Source organism: Leuresthes tenuis, unplaced genomic scaffold (assembly GCF_036924035.1).
Source record: "Leuresthes tenuis unplaced genomic scaffold, fLeuTen1.0.hap1 SCAF_6, whole genome shotgun sequence".
Lineage (NCBI taxonomy): Eukaryota > Metazoa > Chordata > Actinopteri > Atheriniformes > Atherinopsidae > Leuresthes > Leuresthes tenuis.
In genome coordinates, this window is record NW_027325360.1 from 1,106,563 (window position 1) to 1,129,062 (window position 22,500).

A 22,500-nucleotide genomic window follows, 5' to 3' on the forward strand; every position below is an offset into this window, starting at 1 on the left:
TAACAGCCAAACACTTCCTATTAGCTGTGAGCTAACGGCCAAACACTTCCTGTTAGCTGTGCGCTAACAGCCAAACACTTCCTGTTAGCTGTGAGCTAACGGACAAACACTTAGTTTTAGCTGTGAGATAACAGCCAAACACTTCCTGTTAGCACTTCCTTTTAGCTGTGAGATAACAGCCAAACACTTCCTGTTAGCTCTGAGCTAATTGCCAAACACTTCCTGAATCAAGAATGGCTTCTTGACAGCCACCCTTCCATGGAGACCATTTCTGATGAGGCTTGGGCCAATAGTAGATGAATCAGCTGAAGGTCCCGATGATGAGAGACCAGCAGGAGGAAGAGCAGCAGCAGGAGGAAGAGGAGCAGGAGGAGGAGCAGCAGGAGGGGAATTAGCTCAGATGGTAGAGCGCTCGCTTAGCATGTGAGAGGTAGCGGGATCAATGCCCGCATTCTCCAGGAGGCTTTTAAGCCTTTCTGCTCCATCTGTAATCTGAGAAGTGGGCTGAGAGGAAGAATCTGAGTCTGTAAGGACTTCCTGAGGTCACATGATCTCTGACCTCTCATCGACACAGTTTTTATGTCACTAAAAAACTTTCAGAAACCTCCTGCAGACTGTTGTCTGAGGTTCTGTCGAGCTCAGCTGGTTTGAGATGCCAAACACTTCCTGTTATCTGTGAGCTAACGGCCAAACACTTCCTGTTAGCTGTGAAGCTAACGGCTGAACACTTCATGTTAACTGTGAAGCTAACGGCCAAACGCTTCCTGTTAGCACTTCCTTTTAGCTGTGAAGCTAACGACCAAACACTTCCTTTTAGCTGTGAGATAACAGCCAAACAGTTCCTATTAGCTGTGAGCTAACAGCCAAACACTTCCTGTTAGCTGTGCGCTAACAGCCAAACACTTCCTGTTAGCTGTGAGATAACAGCCAAACACTTAATTTTAGCTGTGAGCTAACAGCCAAACACTTCCTGTTAGCTCTGAGCTAATTGCCAAACACTTCCTGAATCAAGAATGGCTTCTTGACAGCCACCCTTCCATGGAGACCATTTCTGATGAGGCTTGGGCCAATAGTAGATGAATCAGCTGAAGGTCCCGATGATGAGAGACCAGCAGGAGGAAGAGCAGCAGCAGGAGGAAGAGGAGCAGGAGGAGGAGCAGCAGGAGGGGAATTAGCTCAGATGGTAGAGCGCTCGCTTAGCATGTGAGAGGTAGCGGGATCAATGCCCGCATTCTCCAGGAGGCTTTTAAGCCTTTCTGCTCCATCTGTAATCTGAGAACTGGGCTGAGAGGAAGAATCTGAGTCTGTAAGGACTTCCTGAGGTCACATGATCTCTGACCTCTCATCGACACAGTTTTTATGTCACTAAAAAACTTTCAGAAACCTCCTGCAGACTGTTGTCTGAGGTTCTGTCGAGCTCAGCTGGTTTGAGATGCCAAACACTTCCTGTTATCTGTGAGCTAACGGCCAAACACTTCCTGTTAGCTGTGAAGCTAACGGCCAAACGCTTCCTGTTAGCTGTGAGCTAACGGCCGAACACTTCATATTAACTGTGAAGCTAACGGCCAAACGCTTCCTGTTAGCACTTCCTTTTAGCTGTGAAGCTAACGGCCAAACACTTCCTTTTAGCTGTGAGATAACAGCCAAACACTTCCTATTAGCTGTGAGCTAACGGCCAAACACTTCCTGTTAGCTGTGCGCTAACAGCCAAACACTTCCTGTTAGCTGTGAGCTAACGGACAAACACTTAGTTTTAGCTGTGAGATAACAGCCAAACACTTCCTGTTAGCACTTCCTTTTAGCTGTGAGATAACAGCCAAACACTTCCTGTTAGCTCTGAGCTAATTGCCAAACACTTCCTGAATCAAGAATGGCTTCTTGACAGCCACCCTTCCATGGAGACCATTTCTGATGAGGCTTGGGCCAATAGTAGATGAATCCGCTGAAGGTCCCGATGATGAGAGACCAGCAGGAGGAAGAGCAGCAGCAGGAGGAAGAGGAGCAGGAGGAGGAGCAGCAGGAGGGGAATTAGCTTAGATGGTAGAGCGCTCGCTTAGCATGTGAGAGGTAGCGGGATCAATGCCCGCATTCTCCAGGAGGCTTTTAAGCCTTTCTGCTCCGTCTGTAATCTGAGAACTGGGCTGAGAGGAAGAATCTGAGGCTGTAAGGACTTCCTGAGGTCACATGATCTCTGACTTCTCACCGAAACAGTTTTTATGTCACTAAAAAGCTTTCAGAAACCTCCTGCAGACTGTTGTCTGAGGTTCTGTCGAGCTCAGCTGGTTTGAGATGCCAAACACTTCCTGTTAGCTGTGAGCTAACGGCTGAACACTTCATGTTAACTGTGAAGCTAACGGCCAAACGCTTCCTGTTAGCTGTTAAGCTAACGGCCAAACACTATCTGTTAGCTGTGAAACTAATGGCCAAACGCTTCTTGTTAGCTGTGAGCTAACGGCCAAACACTTCCTGTTAGCTGTGAATCTAACGGCCAAACACTTCCTGTTAGCTTTGAAGCTAAGGAGGAAGAGGAAGAGCAAGAGGAGCAGCATGAGGAAGAGCAGCAGGAGGGGAATTAGCTCAGATGGTAGAGCGCTCGCTTAGCATGTGAGAGGTAGCGGGATCAATGCCCGCATTCTCCAGGAGGCTTTTAAGCCTTTCTGCTCCATCTGTAATCTGAGAACTGGGCTGAGAGGAAGAATCTGAGTCTGTAAGGATTTCCTGAGGTCACATGATCTCTGACCTCTCATCGACACAGTTTTTATGGCACTAAAAAGCTTTCAGAAACCTCCTGCCGACTGTTGTCTGAGGTTCTGTCGAGCTCAGCTGGTTTGAGATGCCAAACACTTCCTGTTAGCTGTGAGCTAACGGCTGAACACTTCATGTTAACTGTAAAGCTAACGGCCAAACGCTTCCTGTTAGCACTTCCTTTTAGCTGTGAAGCTAACGACCAAACACTTCCTTTTAGCTGTGAGATAACAGCCAAACACTTCCTATTAGCTGTGAGCTAACGGCCAAACACTTCCTGTTAGCTGTGCGCTAACAGCCAAACACTTCCTGTTAGCTGTGAGCTAACGGCCGAACACTTCATATTAACTGTGAAGCTAACGGCCAAACACTTCCTGTTAGCACTTCCTTTTAGCTGTAAGATAACGGCCAAACACTTCCTGTTAGCTGTGAAGCTAACGGCCAAACGCTTCCTGTTAGCTGTGAGCTAACGGCCGAACACTTCATATTAACTGTGAAGCTAACGGCCAAACACTTCCTGTTAGCACTTCCTTTTAGCTGTAAGATAACAGCCAAACACTTCCTGTTAGCTGTGAAGCTAACGGCCAAACACTTCCTTTTAGCTGTGAAGCTAACGGCCAAACACTTCCTGTTAGCTTTGAGCTAACGGCCAAACGCTTCCTGTTAGCTGTGAGCTAACGGCCAAACGCTTCCTGTTAGCTGTGAGCTAACGGCCAAACGCTTCCTGTTAGCTGTGAGCTAACGGTGTCACTGATACAGCTATTATTCTATTCATCAGTTTACTGGAACATTTGGAACATGAAGACACCTTAATTCAGGGATAATTCAGATAAAACATGTCTGTCGGTCAGTGACCTTCACTGAGACTGAGTCAGGTGTTCAGGACCTTCAGCGTCTTTAACTGTCTCAGTCCATCAGGACGTTGGTTCAGTCTCTTGTTTGGTTTGTCGTTGTATTTGGACTGCAGTTAAACAGTGGCTTTCAACTTTAAACGACTCGGAATTCTCTGACTCTGGACTTTATTTCACGTTTTTTGTCAGAAAACTGCAGACGAACCTGATGGCGCCCATCATGCTGTGGAGCAGCTGAAGGCCGAGCTGGCTCACTGTCAGAGACAGAAACACAAGCTGAGACAGAAGCTGGATCAGATCAAGACCAGAACCAGAGCTGGGACCAGGAACGGTACCAGGACCAGGGCTGGAGATGGAGGACGGGGGGGCTTTGTCCCCGCTGGGCTCAGTGTGAGACTCTTTCACAGAAACACATGAACCAGTTAGTTAAAAACTAAGTGAACCCTCACTGCCTTCACAGAGGGTTGCTGCTGCTGATCAATACTCTGATTAATTGATCATCAGTCAGTGTGAGCAGCTCTATAAAAGTGTTAACACAACACAAGTCATGACACACCTCAGTTTGATCAGATATCTGTAGCTTATTAGATGTTATCAGAACCAAACCTCTGTCTGCCTCAGGCTCCCAGTCTGGCTTCTCAGGGGACTCTGGACTCCGGTCTGGGGCTGCAGTACCTTGGCTCTCCCGCCAGGGGGCGCCCTGCAGGAGGAGGTCACTGGGTCTACATCCCCCTGACACACACAGACTCAGGTACACACACTTTATTCAGTCCGGTTTTATTTATAAAGCACCAAATGTCAAAGATTCAGTCCAAAATCCAGTTAGAATCCAGTTCATTAAGTCCAAATGAGTCCAGTTCACACAGAGCCAGTTAACATCCTGCTACAGCGGGTCTGAACAGGACATCTGTCCAGTGGCGGCTCCGCTTCACCTTTGTTTCGGACCGCTTCTGAACCTTTACTTTCCTCTTTTTAATGGCACCAACTGTCACATCCAACCAGCTCCCAGTCGTATCTGGATGCAGTTTCTGTTCTTCTTCTCTGGCTTTTTGAACTGTTGTTCAGCACTTTGCTCTGAATGTGATCTGATTGGTTCTGAATGTGATCTGATTGGTTCTGATTGGTTCTGATTGGTTCTGAATGTGATCTGATTGGTTCTGATTGGTTCTGATTGGTTCTGAATGTGATCTGATTGGTTCTGATTGGTTCTGATTGGTTCTGAATGTGATCTGATTGGTTCTGATTGGTTCTGATTGGTTCTGAATGTGATCTGATTGGTTCTGATTGGTTCTGATTGGTTCTGAATGTGATCGGATTGGTTCTGATTGGTTCTGATTGGTTCTGAATGTGATCTGATTGGTTCTGATTGGTTCTGAATGTGATCTGATTGGTTCTGAATGTGATCAGATTGGTTCTGATTGGTTCTGATTGGTTCTGAATGTGTTCTGATTGGTTCTGATTGGTTCTGATTGGTTCTGAATGTGATCTGATTGGTTCTGATTGGTTCTGATTGGTTCTGAATGTGATCTGATTGGTTCTCATTGGTTCTGATTGGTTCTGAATGTGATCTGATTGGTTCTGATTGGTTCTGATTGGTTCTGATTGGTTCTGAATGTGATCGGATTGGTTCTGATTGGTTCTGAATGTGATCGGATTGGTTCTGAATGTGATCTGATTGGTTCTGATTGGTTCTGATTGGTTCTGAATGTGATCTGATTGGTTCTCATTGGTACTGATTGGTTCTGAATGTGATCTGATTGGTTCTGAATGTGATCTGATTGGTTCTGATTGGTTCTGAATGTGATCGGATTGGTTCTGATTGGTTCTGATTGGTTCTGATTGGTTCTGAATGTGATCTGATTGGTTCTGATTGGTTCTGAATGTGATCTGATTGGTTCTGATTGGTTCTGAATGGTTCTGATTGGTTCTGATTGGTTCTGATGAGACGTGCTTCCTGCAGGGTGGAGGGACAGCGGGGGGGGCAGCGACGCAGACAGCAGCTCCAGAGGAGGGACCCCTCCCCCTGCCGCCCCCGGCCCAGCTGCAGGGGTCTCAGCTGGGATCCCTGAGGCTCAGACGGCCCCCGTCGGCGCCACCTGGCCTCCAGCAGGAGGCGCTGCTCTGCGCTGCAGCGACCCGGAACACGGAGCCACGGTCAGAGTCCGCAGCAGCACACACGCTTTGGGTTGATACCACTCTGAGTTCTGACCGCTGAGCCCGACCCGTCTGCATCTCTGACTCACTGAGACCCAACAGACATCCTCTGATGTCCTAACACCCCAAACCACAGATTATTCCTGTATCCTCCACAGAAGCAACACTTTCTCTTTTGTTTTCTTGACACATGATTGATTAGAATAAGTTCTGATTATTTCTGTCCCGCAGCTGATTGATTCAGCTTCAGTCTGCAGCTTAATGACGTCTCTGCTGTCTCACAGCAGGGAGGAGGGAGAGTGTGTGAGCAGCTGGAGGAGGAGAAGAAGAAAGTACGACTGCTCAGACGCTCACTGAGAGAATACAGGTAACTAAAAACTAAAAACTAAAAACTAAAAACTAAAAACAGTAAAACTAAAAACTAAAAACTAAAAACAGTAAAACAGTAAAACTAAAAACAGTAAAACTAAAAACTAAAAACTAAAAACAGTAAAACTAAAAACTAAAAACTAAAAACAGTAAAACTAAAAACAGTAAAACTAAAAACAGTAAAACTAAAAACAGTAAAACTAAAAACTAAAAACTAAAAACTAAAAACAGTAAAACTAAAAACAGTAAAACTAAAAACTAAAAACTAAAAACTGTAAAACTACCAACCCAGAGAGTTTCATCACATGGATTCAGAATCACATTCCTTTAAAGATCCAGTTTAAAATGGCTTCTTTGCTAAGTTGTCTGTTCTGTGTCGACACAACACTGGTTCATCCCTTGAGTTAGGAGCCTTTTTTCTGCCAGAAGGGTTCAAAGGTCAGAGTTCAGTGGCTGAACAAAGAAAAAACACTGAAAATGCTCAGGAACAAGGACTGAAGATGAGGGAAAAAGCAGAAAAAGTCCAAAGAAAAACTCTGAAAGAGCTTCAGAAAGCTGCAGAACTATTGATCAGGACACTTTAAAGGTTACAGAAAGCTGCAGAACTATTGATCAGGACACTTTAAAGGTTTCAGAAAGCTGCAGAACTATTGATCAGGACACTTTAAAGGTTTCAGAAAGCTGCAGAACTATTGATCAGGACACTTTAAAGGTTTCAGAAAGCTGCAGAACTATTGATCAGGACACTTTAAAGGTTACAGAAAGCTGTAGAACTATTGATCAGGACACTTTAAAGGTTACAGAAAGCTGCAGAACTATTGATCAGGACACTTTAAAGGTTTCAGAAAGCTGCAGAACTGTTGATCAGGACACTTTAAAGGTTACAGAAAGCTGCAGAACTATTGATCAGGACACTTTAAAGGTTTCAGAAAGCTGCAGAACTATTGATCAGGACACTTTAAAGGTTACAGAAAGCTGTAGAACTATTGATCAGGACACTTTAAAGGTTACAGAAAGCTGCAGAACTATTGATCAGGACACTTTAAAGGTTTCAGAAAGCTGCAGAACTATTGATCAGGACACTTTAAAGGTTTCAGAAAGCTGCAGAACTATTGATCAGGACACTTTAAAGGTTTCAGAAAGCTGCAGAACTGTTGATCAGGACACTTTAAAGGTCTCAGAAAGCTGCAGAACTGTTGATCAGGACACTTTAAAGGTTTCAGAAAGCTGCAGAACTGTTGATCAGGACACTTTAAAGGTTTCAGAAAGCTGCAGAACTATTGATCAGGACACTTTAAAGGTTTCAGAAAGCTGCAGAACTATTGATCAGGACACTTTAAAGGTTTCAGAAAGCTGCAGAACTATTGATCAGGACACTTTAAAGGTTTCAGAAAGCTGCAGAACTATTGATCAGGACACTTTAAAGGTTAAAGAAAGCTGCAGAACTGTTGATCAGGACACTTTAAAGGTTTCAGAAAGCTGCAGAACTATTGATCAGGACACTTTAAAGGTTACAGAAAGCTGCAGAACTATTGATCAGGACACTTTAAAGGTTACAGAAAGCTGCAGAACTATTGATCAGGACACTTTAAAGGCTACAGAAAGCTGCAGAACTGTTGATCAGGACACTTTAAAGGTTTCAGAAAGCTGCAGAACTATTGATCAGGACACTTTAAAGACTTCAGAAAGCTGCAGAACTATTGATCAGGACACTTTAAAGGTTTCAGAAAGCTGCAGAACTGTTGATCAGGACACTTTAAAGGTTTCAGAAAGCTGCAGAACTGTTGATCAGGACACTTTAAAGGTTTCAGAAAGCTGCAGAACTGTTGATCAGGACACTTTAAAGGTTACAGAAAGCTGCAGAACTATTGATCAGGACACTTTAAAGGTTTAAAGCTGCAGAACTGTTGATCAGGACACTTTAAAGGTTTCAGAAAGCTTCAGAACTATTGATCAGGACACTTTAAAGGTTTCAGAAAGCTGCAGAACTATTGATCAGGACACTTTAAAGGTTTCAGAAAGCTGCAGAACTGTTGATCAGGACACTTTAAAGGTTTAAAGCTGCAGAACTGTTGATCAGGACACTTTAAAGGTTTCAGAAAGCTTCAGAACTATTGATCAGGACACTTTAAAGGTTTCAGAAAGCTGCAGAACTATTGATCAGGACACTTTAAAGGTTTCAGAAAGCTGCAGAACTGTTGATCAGGACACTTTAAAGGTTTCAGAAAGCTGCAGAACTATTGATCAGGACACTTTAAAGGTTTCAGAAAGCTGCAGAACTGTTGATCAGGACACTTTAAAGGTTTCAGAAAGCTGCAGAACTGTTGATCAGGACACTTTAAAGGTTTCAGAAAGCTGCAGAACTGTTGATCAGGACACTTTAAAGGTTTCAGAAAGCTGCAGAACTATTGATCAGGACACTTTAAAGGTTACAGAAAGCTGCAGAACTATTGATCAGGACACTTTAAAGGCTACAGAAAGCTGCAGAACTGTTGATCAGGACACTTTAAAGGCTACAGAAAGCTGCAGAACTGTTGATCAGGACACTTTAAAGGTTTCAGAAAGCTGCAGAACTATTGATCAGGACACTTTAAAGGTTTCAGAAAGCTGCAGAACTATTGATCAGGACACTTTAAAGGTTTCAGAAAGCTGCAGAACTGTTGATCAGGACACTTTAAAGGTTTCAGAAAGCTGCAGAACTATTGATCAGGACACTTTAAAGGTTTCAGAAAGCTGCAGAACTGTTGATCAGGACACTTTAAAGGTTTCAGAAAGCTGCAGAACTGTTGATCAGGACACTTTAAAGGTTTCAGAAAGCTGCAGAACTGTTGATCAGGACACTTTAAAGGTTTCAGAAAGCTGCAGAACTATTGATCAGGACACTTTAAAGGTTACAGAAAGCTGCAGAACTATTGATCAGGACACTTTAAAGGCTACAGAAAGCTGCAGAACTGTTGATCAGGACACTTTAAAGGCTACAGAAAGCTGCAGAACTGTTGATCAGGACACTTTAAAGGTTTCAGAAAGCTGCAGAACTATTGATCAGGACACTTTAAAGGCTACAGAAAGCTGCAGAACTGTTGATCAGGACACTTTAAAGGTTTCAGAAAGCTGCAGAACTATTGATCAGGACACTTTAAAGGTTTCAGAAAGCTGCAGAACTGTTGATCAGGACACTTTAAAGGTTTCAGAAAGCTGCAGAACTATTGATCAGGACACTTTAAAGGTTTCAGAAAGCTGCAGAACTGTTGATCAGGACACTTTAAAGGTTTAAAGCTGCAGAACTGTTGATCAGGACACTTTAAAGGTTTCAGAAAGCTGCAGAACTGTTGATCAGGACACTTTAAAGGTTTCAGAAAGCTGCAGAACTGTTGATCAGGACACTTTAAAGGTTTAAAGCTGCAGAACTGTTGATCAGGACACTTTAAAGGTTTCAGAAAGCTGCAGAACTGTTGATCAGGACACTTTAAAGGTTTCAGAAAGCTGCAGAACTATTGATCAGGACACTTTAAAGGTTTCAGAAAGCTGCAGAACTGTTGATCAGGACACTTTAAAGGTTTCAGAAAGCTGCAGAACTGTTGATCAGGACACTTTAAAGGTTTCAGAAAGCTGCAGAACTGTTGATCAGGACACTTTAAAGGTTTCAGAAAGCTGCAGAACTGTTGATCAGGACACTTTAAAGGTTTAAAGCTGCAGAACTGTTGATCAGGACACTTTAAAGGTTTCAGAAAGCTGCAGAACTGTTGATCAGGACACTTTAAAGGTTTCAGAAAGCTGCAGAACTATTGATCAGGACACTTTAAAGGTTTCAGAAAGCTGCAGAACTGTTGATCAGGACACTTTAAAGGTTTCAGAAAGCTGCAGAACTGTTGATCAGGACACTTTAAAGGTTTCAGAAAGCTGCAGCAGAACTATTGATCAGGACACTTTAAAGGTTTCAGAAAGCTGCAGAACTGTTGATCAGGACACTTTAAAGGTTTCAGAAAGCTGCAGAACTGTTGATCAGGACACTTTAAAGGTTTCAGAAAGCTGCAGAACTATTGATCAGGACACTTTAAAGGTTTCAGAAAGCTGCAGAACTATTGATCAGGACACTTTAAAGGTTTCAGAAAGCTGCAGAACTATTGATCAGGACACTTTAAAGGTTACAGAAAGCTGCAGAACTATTGATCAGGACACTTTAAAGGTTTCAGAAAGCTGCAGAACTATTGATCAGGACACTTTAAAGCTTCAGAAAGCTGCAGAACTGTTGATCAGGACACTTTAAAGGTTTCAGAAAGCTGCAGAACTGTTGATCAGGACACTTTAAAGGTTTCAGAAAGCTGCAGAACTGTTGATCAGGACACTTTAAAGGTCTCAGAAATGAGGCTGATCAGGACTCTGCATCATCTGAAAGCTGTTTTTCATGTTTAAATCACTTCTTTTTTAAGCTTCTCACTGATATTTATGAAAGTTTAATGATTTAAAAAGTATTACAGAAGTCCCTCTGTTTGTTGCAGGGCTGTGATGCAGGTGTGTGGGGAGGTGCAGTGTGTGGAGAAAACTCTCCTGAAGAGGCGGGCGGAGCTCCGTCAGGCTGACAGGCTGCTGCTGGAGGCTCAGAGCTGCGTGCACACAACCCGAGACCAGGTACACACACACGTGCACACGCACGTGCACACACTCCCTCCCTCCCTCATCATCGCTCTGTCTCCAGGCCGCCGTGGTGCAGCGCAGAGCTCAGGACGGCGCCACCTGTCTGCTGGAGGCCTCGCAGAACCTCAGGTAACCTGGTGCAGTTTGACCTCTGACAGAGTGACCTCTGACAGTTTGACCTCTGACAGTTTGACCTCTGACAGAGTGACCTCTGACAGCTTGACCTCTGACAGAGTGACCTCTGACAGTTTGACCTCTGACAGCTTTACCTCTGACAGCTTGACCTCTGACAGTTTGACCTCTGACAGTTTGACCTCTGACAGTTTGACCTCTGACAGAGTGACCTCTGACAGAGTGACCTCTGACAGAGTGACCTCTGACAGCTTGACCTCTGACAGAGTGACCTCTGACATCAGGAGCTCTGACAGTTTGACCTCTGACAGCTTGACCTCTGACAGCTTGACCTCTGACAGTTTGACCTCTGACAGAGTGACCTCTGACAGTTTGACCTCTGACAGTTTGACCTCTGACAGAGTGACCTCTGACAGCTTGACCTCTGACAGAGTGACCTCTGACAGTTTGACCTCTGACAGTTTGACCTCTGACAGCTTGACCTCTGACAGAGTGACCTCTGACATCAGGAGCTCTGACAGTTTGACCTCTAACAGTTTGACCTCTGACAGTTTGACCTCTGACATCAGGAGCTCTGACAGCTTGACCTCTGACAGCTTGACGTCTGACAGTTTGACCTCTGACATCAGGAGCTCTTCTTCTCCATCATGTGGCCTGATGTGCAGGGAGCTGCAGGTGGAGGTGGAGCGGCTGAGGAGGAGGAGGCAGGAGGAGGAGCAGGCTCTGAGGGAGGTGGAGGAGGTGCTGAGGAGCAGAGATCAGGAGCTCCAGCAGCTCAGCGGCAAAATGGAAACAGCGGCAGACAGGTGAGGAACTCACCTGGAGACAAACAGGAGGTTCGGCTGTGCAGGTTCACATCGTGTGTGTGTGCACGTGTGCGTGTGTGTGTGTGTGTGTGTGTGTGTGTGTGCACGTGTGTGTGCACGTGTGCGTGCGCAGACTCGCTGGCCTGCTGTCAGACTGTCAGGAGGCTCAGAGGCAGCTGGATTCTCTCACCTGTCAGGTAACGTCAGTGTTTCCTGCACCCTATAAAAGATGTTGTAGAGGGAGTCATCAGATCAGAGGAGGAGGATCACACCTCCTGCTGGGCAGCGGGGGGGGGGGGGGGGGCTCCTGAGGAGACTGGAGGGTTGTTCTTCTTCTGTGGTTGATAACTTTGTAGAAAACAGAGCTGTTGCTGTTGTTCAGGAGGAGCAGCAGGAAGCTGTGAGCAGGGTGGAGGAGCTCAGAAAGGAGGAGCGGCGGCTGCAGAGCATCATCAGGGTGAGGAAGGGGGGTAGGGGGGTGGGGGGGGGGTGCAAAACAGTCAAACTCTGCAAACAGTGAAGAAGAAACATGACTTTCACCTCACGACCCCAATAACTCCTCAGAAGTTGGTGTACGGCACCTTCATTAGCTAAGCTGTTAGCGTTAGCTGTTAGCTAAGCTGTTAGCTAAGCTGTTAGCGTTAGCTGCTGCTAAAGGAAGAAATAAATCAGTAAATAAACCATGAGGAGTTATTTCATTAGCTAAGCTGTTAGCGTTAGCTGCTGCTAAAGGAAGAAATAAATCAGTAAATAAACCATGAGGAGTTATTTCATTAGCTAAGCTGTTAGCGTTAGCTGCTGCTAAAGGAAGAAATAAATCAGTAAATAAACCATGAGGAGTTATTGCATTAGCTAAGCTGTTAGCGTTAGCTGCTGCTAAAGGAAGAAATAAATCAGTAAATAAACCATGAGGAGTTATTTCATTAGCTAAGCTGTTAGCGTTAGCTGCTGCTAAAGGAAGAAATAAATCAGTAAATAAACCATGAGGAGTTATTGCATTAGCTAAGCTGTTAGCGTTAGCTGCTGCTAAAGGAAGAAATAAATCAGTAAATAAACCATGAGGAGTTACTTCATTAGCTAAGCTGTTAGCGTTAGCTGCTGCTAAAGGAAGAAATAAATCAGTAAATAAACCATGAGGAGTTATTTCATTAGCTAAGCTGTTATCGTTAGCTGCTGCTAAAGGAAGAAATAAATCAGTAAATAAACCACGAGGAGTTATTTCTCAGATGTTTCCATTTCCTGCCCTGAAGTTTTTAAGGATTTTTACTCAACATGTCGCCTTTAAAGACAGTTTTCTCTCAGGGCAGACAGAGGGTTTGAGCCTGTTTTTACTCCTGAGCCCTGAGGCTCTCCTGGGAGATGGACCGAATCGGTCAGATGTAGCTGAGCAGGAAACACAGTAAGCTGTGGAAGGCTGTTATTCCCCCAGCATGTTGAGCCTGAACGAACACCACCATCAAGCAGCTACACGCACACTTTGTCCCACACTGGAATATCTCTGCAGGTGGCGAATCTCACGCCACTCCTCCAGAATATCTCTGAAACTATGCAGAGAGCATCTGAGCGGTTTCTATGGCAACAGACAGGAAGAGCTTCTTTCATGTGTTCCTGTAGGAGCTGTTGGAGCAGCAGGGGGCGCTGTCCAGTGAGAGGAGGGCCACAGTCTCAGGTGTGGGGGCGGAGCTTAGCGCACGCAGAGCAGGTAATCCTGCGCACACGCACGTCCTGGTCTGTATCGCCATGGGAACGCACCATAAACACATTTTAACCTGTGTGTCAGAGCTGAAACAGGTGCTGCAGGAGGTGCTTAAGGAGCAGCAGGCGCTGGAGGAAGTGAAAACCAAACGCACCCAGACCCTGCAGCAGCTCCGAGGGAAGCAAGAGGAGGTGGAGAAGAAGAAGGAGGAGGTGGACAGGAAGCAAGAGGAGGTGGAGAAGAAGAAGGAGGAGGTGGAGAAGAAGAAGGAGGAGGTGGAGAAGAAGCAAGAGGAGGTGGAGAAGAAGAAGGAGGAGGTGGACAGGAAGCAAGAGGAGGTGGAGAAGAAGCAAGAGGAGGTGGAGAAGAAGAAGGACGAGCTGGACAGGAAGAAAGAGGAGGTGGAGAAGAAGAAGGAGGCGGTGGACAGGAAGCAAGAGGAGGTGGAGAAGAAGAAGGAGGAGGTGGAGAAGAAGAAGGAGGAGGTGGAGAAGAAGCAAGAGGAGGTGGAGAAGAAGAAGGAGGAGGTGGAGAAGAAGAAGGACGAGCTGGACAGGAAGAAAGAGGAGGTGGAGAAGAAGAAGGAGGCGGTGGACAGGAAGCAAGAGGAGGTGGAGAAGAAGAAGGAGGCGGTGGACAGAAAGATGGAGGAGGTGGAGAAGAAGAAGGAGGAGGTGGACAGGAAGCAAGAAGAGGTGGAGAAGAAGAAGGAGGAGCTGGACAGGAAGCAAGAAGAGGTGGAGAAGAAGCAAGAGGAGGTGGAGAAGAAGATGGAGGAGCTGGCTGCACTGCGACAGGAAGTGGAGTCCCACAGGGAGGTGGCAGCAGCGTTTTTCAAAGACGCTAAACAGCAGCGAGCTGAACTGAAGGTCAGTAAAAACTGTTTAAAACACATCTAAAAACACGTTGTTTATATATAGTTTGTAAAAACTCAGGAGTTCAAAGTGACTGACAAGTTCTGAACATCTGAAGCTGCAGTTCAGTCAGAAACCAGCTGAAAACACTGAGAACTGAAGCAGAACAGGTGAAGAAGTGCAAAGTACAGCTGATTTTTACTGGAAAGAGAAGGGGCCCTGGCATCGAGCCCTGGGGGACACCTGTGGCGTGTTTCAGTGTTTCTGTTTACATGGTTCTCTGCTTATAGTTTTATCGGGGATCAAACCACCGACGTTTCAACTGGGAAAAGGACGTCTTTATTTGCTTTATTTCCTGAACCACAGCTGCCCTAAAGGAGGCCGAAGAGGGGGAGGAGGAGCTGATGTTTGCTGTGGTTTCTGTGCAGGTGGAGCAGGTGGAGCTGATGTTTGCTGTGGTTTCTGTGCAGGTGGAGCTGATGTTTGCTGTGGTTTCTGTGCAGGTGGAGCAGGTGGAGCTGATGTTTGCTGTGGTTTTTGTGCAGGTGGAGCTGATGTTTGCTGTGGTTTCTGTGCAGGTGGAGCTGATGTTTGCTGTGGTTTCTGTGCAGGTGGAGCTGATGTTTGCTGTGGTTTCTGTGCAGGTGGAGCTGAGCAGGATGAGGGAGGAGAAGATCTGCCTGAAGGAGCAATGCAAACACCTGGAGGCCCGACGGAGGCACGCCGACAGGTACGCTGTGTCCGTTAGAACAGAACCTGAGTGGACATAAAGAGAGCATCTCTGTTATTCTCTGGGTGGGTTTCAGGTGTCTGAAGGCGTCGCAGGTGGAGCTCTCTGAAGTGAGGGAGGAGCAGCGCCTCAGAGAGGGTGTGGTCAGAGCCGCCAATCAGCAGCGGGTCGACGGTATGACATCATCACAGGGTTAGATAAAGGCTGAGTGACACGAACAGGGTGCTGCTTCAGTGTTTTAGATCATTTTGTCAGTAATTATCAGGCTGTTATATCTGAGCTCAGCGGTTCAACACAGTTTTTAAACACGAGGTGGAAACATGGATAATAACAGCGAACGTTTGTGCTGCAGAAACCTCCGAGCTGCTGTCTGTGCTCAGTGAACAGGAGAAGAAGAAGGAGCAGACTCAGGTGAACTTCCACACACCTGAGTTACTGAGTTAGAGTTTATTGGCACACAGCAGCACAGCTTCACCATAAAAATGGAGACGGCTCTTAGAAAGATCCCAATAAACACTATTGATAATGTAAGAGGCCCCACAATCGACCCATGGGGAACGCCACTGGTTACACTGATATAACTGAAAGTGAAACCTTTTACCTGCACAGTATCAGATCAACATGACCGGTTAATTTACAGAGTTTCAGTGGTTCTTTGTGTCTCAGACGGTGAGTGTTGGGTTGGAGGTTGCTGCAGTGAGCCGGTTGGAGGACAGGGGGCGCCATCTTACCGAACAGCAGCTGCAGCTCAACAAGCTCAGTCAGTCACTTTCTCCAACGTTTGTTCCACTTTTTAACATTTATGTAAGTGAAAAATTAAACAGTCTTGTTTGATTGGTTACGGCTGATCAGGTGAAGAGCTGCTGGAGAGACAAAAACAGCTGTTGCACAAGGAAGAAGGAGTGAAAAGACAGAGGGAGGAGCTAAACGAGATTGAGGAGGGACTTAAGCAGCTGAGGGAGGAGCTACAACTGAGCGGGAAAGGATTGAAGCAGCAGGAGGAGGGACGACAAGTGAAGGAGGAGGAGCTACATATTAAGGAGGAGGGGCTTAACCAGGTGGGGGAGTGGCTACAAATTAAGGAGGAGGAGCTGAACCAGGTGGAGGAGGGGCTACATGTAAAGGGGGAGGGGCTAAATCAGATTGAGGAGGGTCTTAAGCAGCTGAGGGAGGAGCTAAAACCGAGCTGGAAAGGATTGAAGCAGCAGGAGGAGGGACGACAAGTGAAGGAGGAGGAGCTACAAATTAAGGAGGAGGAGCTGAACCAGGTGGGGGAGGGGCTACATGTAAAGGGGGAGGGGCTACATCAGATTGAGGAGGGACTTAAGCAGCTGAGGGAGGAGCTAAAACAGAGCGGGAAAGGATTGAAGCAGCAGGAGGAGGGACGACAAGTGGAGGAGGAGGAGCTACAAATTAAGGAGGAGGAGCTGAACCAGGTGGGGGAGGAGCTTAACCAGATGGAGGAGGGGCTACAAGTTAAGGAGGAGGGGCTATATGTAAAGGGGGAGGGGCTAAATCAGATTGAGGAGGGACTTAAGCAGCTGAGGGAGGAGCTAAAACAGAGCGGGAAAGGATTGAAGCAGAAGGAGGAGGGACGACAAGTGAAGGAGGAGGAGCTGAATAAGATGGGGGAGTGGCTACAAGTTAAGGAGGAGGGGCTTAACCAACCAGAGGAGGAGCTACAAAAGAAACATAATCAACTTTGTGTTAAAGAGGCCAAATTACACAAGGAAGAAGATCAGCTTCATAACACACAGGTGAAGGATCACTAACAGCAACACGGAAGATATAAAAACATGTTTATTCTGTTGTAGAAAAGTATATTTCCTCATGTTTGTTTAGGAGCATGTCAGGGAGGTGTCTTCAGAGGAAGAGGAGGAGTCTTTCTACCTGTCCACAGCTGGTCTGAGGTCCTCCTTCACCACTGAGGTGAGTCTTCATTAACATTAACCTGGACAGACTGTAAATGATCACGTTTTTATTAAAAAGTTTCACAGTATGTACAGACAGCGAAGTCTGTGAAGGGCAGCATTTATGTTAAAGCTCAATAAAAACCTGAAACTGTCTGAAGGTTTCAGGTGTTTCACTGCTTCAGGAGGAGAGGTGGAAGGCTGAGCTGCAGAGAGAAGAACTGAGACAACGAGAGGACCAGCTGAAGGTATCTACACAGCTTTTATTCAGTTTAATTTCAGCTTTTATTCAGTTTAATCTCAGCTTTTATTCAGTTTTATTTCAGCTTTTATTCAGCTTTAATTTCAGCTTTTATTCAGTTTAATTTCAGCTTTTATCCACTTTTATTCAGTTTAATTTCAGCTTTTATTCAGTTTAATTTCAGCATTTATTCAGTTTTATTTCAGCTTTTATCCACTTTTATTCAGTTTAATTTCAGCTTTTATTCAGTTTAATTTCAGCTTTTATCCACTTTTATTTCAGCTTTTATCCACTTTTATTTCAGCTTTTATCCACTTTTATTTCAGCTTTTATCCACTTTTATTTCAGCTTTTATCCACTTTTATTTCAGCTTTTATTCAGTTTTATTTCAGCTTTTATCCACTTTTATTTCAGCTTTTATTCAGTTTTATTTCAGCTTTTATCCACTTTTATTTGACTGCTTCCACCAGTTTAACTTTAGGATCCTCACAGTGAGGTCAGACAAACAGATTCATAAACAGAGCATAAAGGTCCAGGATGTTCCAGCTGTTAAAATGTGAGTCAGAACCACCTGAAGCTGACCTGAACCTGTTTGTGTTGCGGAGGCTCGTCTGCGCTGCCGGTTCTGGATCCAGCAGGAGAACCTGACGGCCCGACGGCAGGAGGCCGAGGAGAGCCTTCTGGGACTGAAAGTGAGACTGGACCAGGTGGACCAGCTGCTCACACACAGCCCGACACTCTGAGACGTGCCTTTAAACCTGAGCCGCTTCATCATCTTAAACTACAGAACCTGCCTTTAATTCTGCAGAACAAACAGCACCTGTCTCAGGTTCTGTTTGGGCTGCAGACGAAGGACCATCCTTAATTAAAACACTTTATACTGAAGTCTGCTGTTTGATTCTGTCAGAACATTCACGTTGGGTCAGATCCAAACTTACAACCAGTTCTTTCTGTGGTTCAGTTCTGTTCATAAACACGGGTCAGCGTTCAGAAACCAAACTCTGTGGTCAGACAGCAGCTGACCAGACGTTCAGATCCGGTTCTGTTCAGGCAGATCCGGTTCTGTTGTGGCAGATCCGGTTCTGTTGTGGCAGATCCGGTTCTGTTGAGGCAGATCCGGTTCTTTTGTGGCAGATCCGGTTCTGTTGTGGCAGATCCGGTTCTGTTGAGGCAGATCCGGTTCTGTTGTGGCAGATCCGGTTCTTTTGTGGCAGATCCGGTTCTGTTGAGGCAGATCCGGTTCTGTTGTGGCAGATCCGGTTCTTTTGTGGCAGATCCGGTTCTGTTGAGGCAGAGCCGGTTCTTTTGTGGCAGATCCGGTTCTTTTGTGGCAGATCCGGTTCTTTTGTGGCAGATCCGGTTCTGTTGAGGCAGATCCGGTTCTGTTGAGGCAGATCCGGTTCTTTTGTGGCAGATCCGGTTCTGTTGAGGCAGATCCGGTTCTGTTGTGGCAGATCCGGTTCTTTTGTGGCAGATCCGGTTCTGTTGAGGCAGAGCCGGTTCTGTTGAGGCAGATCCGGTTCTTTTGTGGCAGATCCGGTTCTGTTGAGGCAGATCCGGTTCTGTTGAGGCAGATCCGGTTCTGTTCAGGCAGATCCGGTTCTGAGCGGGTTCTTCACAGAACTGGAACCACTTTGGTCCTCACAGGGCTTCTGTCACCGACCACATCCACTCACAGGAAGCCGCAGCGCGGTTCCCGCACGGCTCCGCCTCCAGGCGCGCCGCATCATCGCTCAGTCATCACCGTTGCTAAGCAACCGATCACCTCCGAGCCGCAGCAGCTGCTGTCGACCTGCTGGAGGAGAAGCTGACAGAGAGACAGAAGTTTACTGATCAAACAGCTGATTTACTGCAGCAGAACATGAGGAGGTCAGCTGACGTGGAGGCGTGGCGTTTAGGAGTCCGGCAGCAGGTGACTCACCTGCACGCGTCCGTGCGAGCAGGCGTCCATCAGCCGGAGGCAGGCGGCGCTCTGATCCATCAGCTGCTGCCGGGCAGAGGCGCTGAGCTGCGAGTCCGAGGAGACGTTAACCAGCAGCTGCAGCAGGCAACGCAGCAACACGAGGACGCGCTGCTCCATCCTGAGGAGGGCAGAGGTCAGAGGTCATGAGGCTGAAAACAGCTAAAACAGAGACGTCATCCTCAGCAGTCAGTGAACAGCTGACAGAGGAGCTGCAGCACAAAGCCTTTATCCTGTAATTAGAGGCAAAGACGTGCACTTTGTTATCTGAACACTAGGGGGCAGAGTTCCTCCGTCTCACTGCAGGAACCCTTCCTCTTACTTCCTGTCCTGCTTCCTCAGCTCCTCAGATACAGAACTTTTCTGTTAAATAAAGGTTTAAACTTGTATTCCAGAGAAACGTTCCCCTCAGAAACGCTTTGATGCCCCTAAAACATTAAAGAACTTTAGTTTAGAGATAAAAAGAGTCGTTTAAAACACACATTCTGTCCAGAACTATGTTCAAAATTATCTATGAGTGAAATTTATTATTATTGATTAGAAGCTCCAGAGAAAACATCTGTGTGTCGTCATGGTAACCTCTCATACTGGTGTGAAGCACATGTTTAAAGCGATGTTTGAGGGTCAGAACTTGGTTCAGCGCCCCCTAAAGGACAGAAAAGCAAAGGCATGTTTCACACCTCGGCCACGCCGCTCTGGTCATCTTCTGCAGCACCTCCAGCATCTTCAGGCGGAGCTTCTCCTCGGGTGGATCTCTGACCTCCAGGTATCCCAGCAGCACGCGCTCCACCCGCTGCAGGTGTCTGGACACCGCCACACCCATCCTGCACACAAAACAAACGCACCCTCAGGGCCTGCTGCTCTGTTAGCTCCACCCGCTGCAGGTGTCTGGACACAGCCAGACCCATCCTGCACACAAAACAAACGCACCCTGAGGGTCTGCTGATCTGTTAGCTCCACCCGCTGCAGGTGTCTGGACACAGCCACACCCATCCTGCACACAAAACAAACGCACCCTGAGGGCCTGCTGCTCTGTTAGCTCCACCCGCTGCAGGTGTCTGGACACCGCCACACCCATCCTGCACACAAAACAAACGCACCCTGAGGGCCTGCTGCTCTGTTAGCTCCACCCGCTGCAGGTGTCTGGACACCGCCACACCCATCCTGCACACAAAACAAACGCACCCTGAGGGCCTGCTGATCTGTTAGCTCCACCCGCTGCAGGTGTCTGGACACAGCCACACCCATCCTGCACACACAAAACAAACGCACCCTGAGGGCCTGCTGCTCTGTTAGCTCCACCCGCCTGCAGGTGTCTGGACACCGCCACACCCATCCTGCACACAAAACAAACGCACCCTGAGGGCCTCCTGCTCTGTTAGCTCCACCCGCTGCAGGTGTCTGGACACCGCCACACCCATCCTGCACACAAAACAAACGCACCCTGAGGACCTGCTGCTCTGTTAGCTCCACCCGCCTGCAGGTGTCTGGACACCGCCACACCCATCCTGCACACAAAACAAACGCACCCTGAGGGTCTGCTGCTCTGTTAGCGCCACCCGCTGCAGGTGTCTGGACACAGCCACACCCATCCTGCACACAAAACAAATGCACCCTGAGGGCCTGCTGCTCTGTTAGCTCCACCCGCTGCAGGTGTCTGGACACCGCCACACCCATCCTGCACACACAAAACAAACGCACCCTGAGGGCCTGCTGCTCTGTTAGCTCCACCCGCCTGCAGGTGTCTGGACACCGCCACACCCATCCTGCACACAAAACAAACGCACCCTGAGGGCCTGCTGCTCTGTTAGCTCCACCCGCTGCAGGTGTCTGGACACAGCCATCCTGCACACAAAACAAACGCACCCTGAGGGCCTGCTGCTCTGTTAGCTCCACCCGCTGCAGGTGTCTGGACACCGCCACACCCATCCTGCACACAAAACAAACGCACCCTGAGGGCCTGCTGCTCTGTTAGCTCCACCCGCCTGCAGGTGTCTGGACACCGCCACACCCATCCTGCACACAAAACAAACGCACCCTGAGGGCCTGCTGCTCTGTTAGCTCCACCCGCTGCAGGTGTCTGGACACCGCCACACCCATCCTGCACACAAAACAAACGCACCCTGAGGGCCTGCTGCTCTGTTAGCTCCACCCGCCTGCAGGTGTCTGGACACCGCCACACCCATCCTGCACACAAAACAAACGCACCCTGAGGGCCTGCTGCTCTGTTAGCTCCACCCGCTGCAGGTGTCTGGACACCGCCACACCCATCCTGCACACAAAACAAACGCACCCTGAGGGCCTGCTGCTCTGTTAGCTCCACCCGCTGCAGGTTAGGGCCAATAGAAAGACAGATGTTACCAGATGTTTGCACCTTTTCACAGGAGGTTAAACTGAAGCCTGCAGCAGGGTCTAAAACATATTATTGACCAAAACTAAAGTCTTTATCATTCAAATGCAGCTTTAACAATTATTAGCATCTTATTATTGTGAAAATCTGCTTTTGTTTTTATTTTCTCTAAAGAACTGAACAAATAAAGGCTTCTTCTCTGCACAGCTCTTTTTATTGATCAGGGGCTTATTTTATGGATCAGTGATCAGTCTGAATGGCACCACACTCATGTTCCTCAGAGTAACAAAAGGAGTTCCCCAGGGATCCATCCTGGGACCACTGCTGTTCTGCTTATATCTGAACAACCTTCCCCAAAATGCTGATGATACTGAGATGTTGGACCCACACAGGCTCAGATCTTCTATCTGCAACAAGCTTTATAAGGAAGGGTTATAAGGCCATTTCCAGACTATCTGGAGTCCATCATTCTACAGAGAGAAAGATTATTCACAAGTGGAAAACATTCAGGACAGCTGTCAATCTTCCCAGGAGTGGACGTCCCAGCAAGTTCACCCCAAGGTGAAGAAGCCCAGAGCTACATCTCAGACTCTACAGGCCTCAGTTAGCATGTTAAAGGTTAAAGGTCACCCCAAGGTGAAGAAGCCCAGAGCTACATCTCAGACTCTACAGGCCTCAGTTAGCATGTTAAAGGTTAAAGGTCACCCCAAGGTGAAGAAGCCCAGAGCTACATCTCAGACTCTACAGGCCTCAGTTAGCATGTTAAAGGTTAAAGGTCATACATCTCAGACTCTACAGGCCTCAGTTAGCATGCTAAAGGTTAAAGGTCACCCCAAGGTGAAAAAGCCCAGAGCTACATCTCAGACTCTACAGGCCTCAGTTAGCATGTTAAAGGTTAAAGGTCACCCCAAGGTGAAGAAGCCCAGAGCTACATCTCAGACTCTACAGGCCTCAGTTAGCATGTTAAAGGTCAAAGGTCACCCCAAGGTGAAAAAGCCCAGAGCTACATCTCAGACTCTACAGGCCTCAGTTAGCATGTTAAAGGTTAAAGGTCACCCCAAGGTGAA

General features: G+C 47.1%; 2 protein-coding genes and 3 non-coding genes across 5 annotated transcripts in view; 4 read left to right on the forward strand and 1 right to left on the reverse strand.

Moving 5' to 3' along the window:
* The window catches only part of cntrl (centriolin), a 31,802-nt gene extending 13,678 nt beyond the window's left edge, over positions 1–18,124 (forward strand). Inside the window, exons 11-29 of the mRNA XM_072386841.1 lie at positions 3,786–3,986; positions 4,218–4,347; positions 5,557–5,750; positions 6,035–6,117; positions 10,619–10,748; positions 10,816–10,883; positions 11,552–11,692; positions 11,826–11,889; positions 12,075–12,149; positions 13,307–13,394; positions 13,473–14,257; positions 14,887–14,972; positions 15,049–15,146; positions 15,325–15,383; positions 15,639–15,732; positions 15,825–16,729; positions 16,815–16,901; positions 17,068–17,130; positions 17,729–18,124. Coding sequence (XP_072242942.1) covers positions 3,786–3,986; positions 4,218–4,347; positions 5,557–5,750; positions 6,035–6,117; positions 10,619–10,748; positions 10,816–10,883; positions 11,552–11,692; positions 11,826–11,889; positions 12,075–12,149; positions 13,307–13,394; positions 13,473–14,257; positions 14,887–14,972; positions 15,049–15,146; positions 15,325–15,383; positions 15,639–15,732; positions 15,825–16,729; positions 16,815–16,901; positions 17,068–17,130; positions 17,729–17,866 — 3,489 coding nt within the window. The 3' untranslated portion in view covers positions 17,867–18,124. The remainder of the gene's footprint in view (positions 1–3,785; positions 3,987–4,217; positions 4,348–5,556; positions 5,751–6,034; positions 6,118–10,618; positions 10,749–10,815; positions 10,884–11,551; positions 11,693–11,825; positions 11,890–12,074; positions 12,150–13,306; positions 13,395–13,472; positions 14,258–14,886; positions 14,973–15,048; positions 15,147–15,324; positions 15,384–15,638; positions 15,733–15,824; positions 16,730–16,814; positions 16,902–17,067; positions 17,131–17,728) is intronic.
* On the forward strand, positions 386–458 carry trnaa-agc (transfer RNA alanine (anticodon AGC)). Its single transcript has one exon. It is a non-coding gene; the product is annotated as a tRNA-Ala (tRNA).
* Positions 1,166–1,238, forward strand: trnaa-agc (transfer RNA alanine (anticodon AGC)). Its single transcript has one exon. It is a non-coding gene; the product is annotated as a tRNA-Ala (tRNA).
* Positions 2,567–2,639, forward strand: trnaa-agc (transfer RNA alanine (anticodon AGC)). The gene has a single exon. It is a non-coding gene; the product is annotated as a tRNA-Ala (tRNA).
* The window catches only part of tti2 (TELO2 interacting protein 2), a 14,008-nt gene continuing 9,222 nt past the window's right edge, over positions 17,715–22,500 (reverse strand). The window contains exons 8-10 of the mRNA XM_072387145.1: positions 19,764–19,907; positions 19,045–19,204; positions 17,715–18,930 (exon numbers count right to left, since the gene is read on the reverse strand). Of these exons, the coding sequence (XP_072243246.1) occupies positions 18,850–18,930; positions 19,045–19,204; positions 19,764–19,907 (385 nt within the window). The 3' untranslated portion in view covers positions 17,715–18,849. The remainder of the gene's footprint in view (positions 18,931–19,044; positions 19,205–19,763; positions 19,908–22,500) is intronic.